General features: G+C 44.5%; 1 protein-coding gene across 3 annotated transcripts in view; it reads left to right on the top strand.

Moving 5' to 3' along the window:
- The window catches only part of CANX (calnexin), a 20518-nt gene extending 15615 nt beyond the window's left edge, over positions 1–4903 (top strand). Inside the window, exons 12-15 of one of the 3 annotated variants that reach the window (XM_008049267.2) lie at positions 205–324; positions 1113–1242; positions 1385–1464; positions 2615–4903. In XM_008049267.2, coding sequence (XP_008047458.1) covers positions 205–324; positions 1113–1242; positions 1385–1464; positions 2615–2668 — 384 coding nt within the window. In that variant the 3' untranslated portion in view covers positions 2669–4903. The remainder of the gene's footprint in view (positions 1–204; positions 325–1112; positions 1243–1384; positions 1465–2614) is intronic. The other 2 variants (XM_021708146.1, XM_021708147.1) reach the window with 2 other exon arrangements.
- Positions 4904–6909: the final 2006 nt, after the last annotated feature.

Below are 6909 nucleotides of genomic sequence, written 5' to 3' on the forward strand. Positions count from 1 at the left end.
GAGGCGGAAGGATTGCTGGAGCCCAGCAGGTCGAGGCTGCCGTGGCCGGGAGTGGCCACTGCACTCTCGTCTGGGCGACAGAGTGAGACTCCAACTTCAAAAAAAAAAAGTAAAGAGGTCATAACTGGACAGTGGGACAGGTCTCTAAGCCTGTGTTTGCTGGCAAAGGTTGAAACTTTCAGTGCGACCTGCCTTGTTTTTCAGCCGGGTGTCGTGGGGCAGATGATTGAGGCAGCCGAAGAGCGCCCTTGGCTCTGGGTGGTCTACATTCTGACTGTAGCTCTGCCTGTGTTCCTGGTCATCCTCTTCTGCTGTTCTGGAAAGGTATGGATTTGGGGGGGGGGGCGTCACTTTTAGAAAGAACTCTTGGGATGTTGAGAATCACTAAGATAGGTTGCCTAAGTTTCTCTTTGAAGCAACTCAATAGTTACTGGGTCACATTTGGTGTTGACTTCTGAAGCCTTGTTCACGACTCCTCACTAGCCATTTATTGTCCCCAGATGAAAGTAGGATTTATAGCCCCTAAGTTACTAGTATTATTTATCCTACTTTCTTACTCTGTAATATTTGGTGGCAAGCTTTCTAAAAAAACATGAACTCAGATGAAAAACCAGCCATCTGGCACAGACCAACTTTTTCTCCTGCCATAGCTATTTCTAGTCTTATGCTTGGTAATCCGATCTTTGATTTCTCAATAATCAGCCCCACCCTCCCAGAACATTACAGGTTGTTGGTTTCTCTTATTTAGCCTTTGTTGCAGGCACTCTTGAAAAAGGAAACCTTGTTTGGGCTGTCTCCTCCTAAACGACAGCTGTGCTTCACCTTGCATTGAGAGTACTTTGTGTCTGGACCCAAAGTGCCTTTTCTAGCCTTTTCCTCCACTGTTTGTGTCTCTGTGCCTCTGACAACGTGACTGTTCAGACCTGTGCTTTCCTGCCTGGCCCTTGGGTTTTCCTGTGCCTTTTGCCTTGAGCCACACACACGTTCACAAAAGAGAAAGCTCTTTGGGTGGGCTTTGCTCCTTACCCACTCTTGTGCCCCTGTGTACAGCTTGAAACAGGTTTTGCCTTTAGGCATCCAGTCAAAATTGTTGCACTTGGGGCATATTTCAGAAACAGCCCAGTTCTGTGGAGTACAAGAAAACTGATGCTCCTCAACCAGATGTGAAGGAAGAGCAAGAAGAGAAGGAGGAGGAGAAGGACAAGGCAGAGGAGGAGGAGGAAGAGGGTGAAGAAAAACTTGGTAAGAAGCAGGCCCCAGAACATGTTTTCAACCAAGACCCAGTGACCGCCAGAATTGTTTTAGATCCAGAGACGTAGTCTCGTGCTAATTGTCTGATCCCCATAGACAGCAGGCTTGCTCACTTGTTCAACCTCTGTCCTAGAAGAGAAACAAAAAAGTGATGCTGAAGAAGATGGTGGCACCGTCAGTCAAGAGGAGGAAGAGAGAAAACCTAGAGCGGAGGTAACGCAAAGGGCAACATGAGAGCAAAATGCCAAGGGAGCATTTGCGCACAGGGAATGTTTCTGTCGGGCAGTCTACAGTGGCTTATGGAAGTAAGAATTCTGTTAGAACCAGTTTTGTTCAAGTGCTAATCTTAGTGACACAGGTAAATGTATTTTTTATTTATTTATTTTTAAATTGGAATCTTACTCTGTCACCCAGGCTAATGGCCACCACAGCCTCAACCTGCTGGGTTCAGGTGATCATTTGCCTCAGCCTTGCAAGTAACCGAAAGCCCAGGTGCGTGCCACCCAGGCCTGGCTCATTTTCTTGTTTTTATTTTTATGTAGAGACAAGGTCTTGCCAAGTTGCTCAGGCAATCCTCTCGCCTCGGCCTTCCAAAGCCCTGGGATTCTGTAATTCTGGGGTTAATTCTGTAAATCTGGGATTCTGTGCGAGCCAGCGCTTCTGGCTTATTGATAATTTTAAACTACATTTGAATCTCAGAAATACCTTTTTGTGCTGAAAATGGTTTTCTGGAATAGCAGAAGGTTGTAGGGGCAAATGATAGATGGCTTTCTATGATGAGAATACAGCTTATTCGCTGGAGCCCAGTAGGCGAGAAAATATTTGTGAGCCAGGCTCAGAAGCTCAGCCTGTAATCCCACGCCTTGGGTGGCTGAGGTAAGTGCCTGAGCCCGCGAGTTCGAGACCCGCCTGGGCAACTTGGTGAGACCTCATCTCTACAATAAATCAAAAAAATTAGCCGGGTGTTGTAGCGCACGCCTGTAGTTCCAGCTACTTGGAAGGCTGAGGCGGAAGGATCGCCAGAGCCCAGCAAATTGAGGCTGCGGTGGCCAGGAGCGGCCACTGCACTCCAGTCTGGGCGACTGAGTGAGACTCCAACTCAAAAAAAAAAAAAGAAAAAAAATATTTGTGGGTTAGGTTGAGAAAAGTGCACGTTTATGGTAAACCAAAAAACAAATGAGAACACACATCCCACCACCTCTGCACAGCCACTGTTTTTTTCATGCCTTTGCTTCTCATAATTTTTCTTCTCTTGTGTTTTCCTCATGGGCCATCCTTAGCCTGGCTGATCTTGAAAATATGGTGAGCTTTCATTTTCTAAAAATGTGCTAATTATAGAGAATTTCTTTCTTTCAACCAACAGGAGGATGAAATTTTGGACAGATCACCAAGAAACAGAAAGCCACGAAGAGAGTGACACAATCTTAAGAACTTGATCTGTGATTTCCTCTCCCTCCTTCCCCCTGCAAGAGTGGTCCTGGAGAGGACCTGGCACACCTTAGGTCGAAACTCAGAAAACCTCAAGACGCCACCATCAGCAGGCTCCAGTCAAACACTAGTCTGTACCTTTAAACATCTAGCAGTAAATACTTGCAGTTGTGGCATAAAGGACCCTGTTTCTGTAGAAAAAGAATACATTTAACATAATGGTTGTGAAATGTAACATGAAGCAACTAACTTGTATTTTTTGTTGTTTTTAAACATCTTTGTTTTTTAATAGAATGATAGAACTTTGCCAGTCTTTAAAATCTTGGCTTAATTTAATATATTAATCTGTCCATGCAGAAATAACACCAACAGTTAAAAATGCTAGGGGGATAAGTTGCAGTTTCTATAACAGATTTTTTTTTTAAGTTTGGTATTAAAAGACATTCAAGTGTCTCTGTCCCTTCAGGCTGATAATCATGTTTAAGTGCAGTCATTTGTGGTTAGAATCTTGTTTTGCTTGCTTCCAGTACTCAATTCCTCCTACGGAAATTGAGGACAGGGATTGGATGGAAGCCCAAATTTATATAAAAGTTTCGTTTAAGTTGTGTTCAAAATAGACATACAAAAAGAAAAAAAAAACTTTTCATTTGATACTGGTTAGACCAGAAAGTGCATGTGTTCTGTTGCCCTTGGAACCGCTGGGTTCCCAGACAGCTGCATAGTTAGTGGAGGAGATGGCTTCAGGTGGCCCTTGGGCATCCATACTCCGCCCTCAGAGTGGGGGCTTGTTGAGGACCCTAGCTTGGGAGTAGTTGTCTTCATCACTCTCTCACCGTGTTGACGCTGTTTCCCTGCCTCTCCCACCCCCAGCTTTCTCTGCTGTGCATTTTCTTCACAGCACAGCTTGCAGTCTGTTGCTGAAAGTGATGGTAAGCTCTGTCTCATGCTGAGCTTGATGGCGATTACATGTATGCTGTTTCTTCTTTAAAGCAGACCCACACCTTTCCAGGGTCCAGGTACAGGGGAGAATATGATCATTCATTTTTGTCCATTTCTTTTACTCTGTGTGAAGACTTTAGAAGTCCAGTCAAGAGGCGAGCCAATCCAGAGCTGACTGTAATTGAACACAGGCTAAAGTATTTGTAGGAGCCTCATGAAGCATGAGTTATCTGATTTTTGTAGCTGCTAAGTATTTTAAGCCTTCATTTGCAAGTCATGTAAGAGTTTCGTCTTAAGTTACACAATAATGCAGTCCCATTCAAACTTTTTAAAAATGTGGCTTGTAGAATTTTTAAAAAGTGTCTTAGGTTTCTTTTTTCATGTGGAATGCAGATGGGTGCTATCAGAGCCTCTCCCACACCATTCTAGTGTAATACTTTTATTACACTACACTGAAACGGATTCAGAATTAGGTGTTACTTTTAGCTTTATTCTTTCTTCACAGGTGTTTCAGATGTACCGATGATACTGTTCCTTGCACTGAATATATAAATGCTCCACGGTGTTTATACTGGGGAGATAGTGGGGAGGGGGTATATTTGTAAAAGATGAAGGCTGTATCCATTTATTTTGTTTATCTTCATTTTCTTTTTTTTTTTACTGGTTCACCTAAATTCTTTTGAGGGTGGGATGCATTTTTCTTGCTGTTCAGTGCTTTTTCCTTTTCATCTGTTCTGTGGTCACCGTGACCTTAGCTATGTAGCAGACTTTCCCAAATGTTTTGAGTGGAAATAAACAGTTGTTACTTAGCAAGACCTGAACAAGTCTGCAGGTTTCTCCTTGAAGCAAATTTGTGGGATCAGTGTGCATTTCCAGGGACCTGCCTTCCTCATTCTCCACGGACAGTGTATGTCACGCCTCGCTTTCTTCCAGCTGAGCTTTAAAACCAGTAGGTTTAAATCATTAGAGTGTTCGTTGCCTTTTCAGGGTTATTTAGTAAAGTTTGTTCAAAACAAAATCGCCTTTTCTTGGTTCTTTTTTTCATTGTTGTGGAAGGTGCAGCATCCTGAAGACTGTCTGGTGCACTCAGGAATGCTCAGCGGCCGTTTTCAGCACTTACCAAGGCCCTTCCATTACGGTTCACACACTGGTTCCTGTTCCACTGTTGTGGAAGTATGCACTCTATCAGATGTGTTCCTTAGTTTTTCTTTTCCACAGAGTACTCTTCGTTTTTTCAAATTGTCACATTACTAAATGGTGTTACATTAAAGCCGTGTTAATTGTCTGCTTTGGCCTGAACTTCTTCTTAGCAGCTTTCATTTGTGTTTTACTGTTTAGTAGTGGGTTCATCTTCCTCTAATTGGCCATGACATGAGAGTTGGCTGATAATACAAAAGACATTATGGACGGCGAAATAATTACCACCACATGAGTTTGATTCAGTCTTTTATTTTGTATTTAAAAAACCTTTTGAGTTGAGGTCTCATTCTGTCACCCAGGATGGCATGCAATGGAAATGATCACAGCTCCACAGCCTCCCAGTCCGGTGCTCAAGCAATCTTCTGCTCAGCCTCCTGAGTAGCTGGGACTACAGGCATGCACCACCAGCCTGGCTAATTTTTTTTTTTTTTATAAATGGAAATGAGGTCTGTGTTGCCCAGGCTGGTCTCAAACTCCTGGGCTCAAACAATCCTCTTGTGTCAGCCTTCAAAGTGATTACAGGAGCCGGGCTCGGTGGCTCAGCCTGTAATCCCGCACCTTGGGAGGCTGAGGTGAGTGGATTGCCTGGGCCTGCGGGTTCAAGACCTGCCTGGGCAACTTGGCGAGACCTCATCTCCACAGTAGATCAAAAATTAGCCAAGTGTGGTAGCGCCTGCCTGTAGTTCCAGCTACTTGGAAGGCTGAGGCGGAAAGATCGCCAGAGCCCAGCAGGTTGAGGCTGCGGTGGCCGGGAGCGGCCACTGCACTCCAGTCTGGGCGACAGAGTGAGACTCTAACCAAAAAAAAAGTGATTACAGGGATAAGCCACCTTGCCCAGCTTTGATTCAGTCTTTCATACTTAGTTAGCTCTTGCCTCGTCTTAATGCCCACCCGATTGTAGTTCAGTAGTTTCTATTGTATAATGGGGATAGCAACTCAAAACAGGTGGGGCTGCTACTGGTAATTTGTAGATAATATTTAAGACTTAGCGAACCATTGAACTTTTAAGTTTGTATCAGAAAGTCTGTTCAAAATCAGACTCCATATTTTACACATATTTTAGCCTTTCAGGGATTTATTTATTTAGTCAGTCTTACTGTCGTCCAGGCTGGAGTGCAGTGGCATGCAGCCTGGACCTCCTGAGCTCACAGGATCTTCTCTGCCCCCAAGTTAGCTGGAACTACAGGCGTGGGCCACGATACCTGGCTGATTTTTTGATTTTTTGGAGGCAAGGTCCTGCCAAGTTACCCAGGCTATCCTTTCACTTAGGCCTCCAAAAGTCCTGGGATTACAAGCGTGAGCCACTGCCTCTGGCCATTTTTCAAGAATCTTTTTGAAAATTATGCCAAGAGATTTTAATGTACAATTTGGCTTTTAGACTGTTAACTGAAGAGAGGTATATACACAAAATGTAGTGCTCCTAGTTACTTTTTTTCTGTTAAACAAGAAATAGTTTGTTTCTGGTATAAAATTTGAATATCGATAAAAAGTAGGGCTGCATTATGACACTTTTGCCTTGGTGGGCCCACGTTCTACCCTAAAAAGTCTATTTGTATTTTTCTACTGCATTTGTATAAAACTTAGCTAAGTGTTCATTTTATTTTCCTGGTTTTACTATTTAAAGCACAACCTTTTCTTGAGCCCTAGTGCAAAGTTAGAACAATGAATGAGCTGGTGATGCTGTCTCAATGTGCAGCCTCCTATCACTTGCTGTTTAACCTTGGAGCAGTTAGGGTGTGCGAGACCTGTTCCGAACGCCCTTTGTCGACTCCTCCCCCATCCCGTCTTAGTATTAACGCTGTTTCATTGCTTTTTCCCTCCATACGTCCCTCTCACCCCTTGGCCTACGACTGGTAAGACCGGAGCTTGATTGTGGCTGGGTTTTGCCGAGTGGCTCCGTTTTCCCGAAGGGCGGTCTTTTAAATGCCAGGCTTGCAGTCCTCCAATGGAGCTGGACTCCACGCCCTTTTCCCCACATCTGCGGTGCTGTCTCAAGTGGCGACTGTACTTCCGCTGCCTGTCCCGACTTCCACGCGCCAGGGGACGCTGGCAGTCCCCACGGTGCGAGAGGAGCCTCCGCCTGCTCGCTCG

The sequence above is a fragment of the Carlito syrichta genome, unplaced genomic scaffold, assembly GCF_000164805.1.
Source record: "Carlito syrichta isolate Samal-C Ts95f unplaced genomic scaffold, Tarsius_syrichta-2.0.1 Scaffold131072, whole genome shotgun sequence".
Lineage (NCBI taxonomy): Eukaryota > Metazoa > Chordata > Mammalia > Primates > Tarsiidae > Carlito > Carlito syrichta.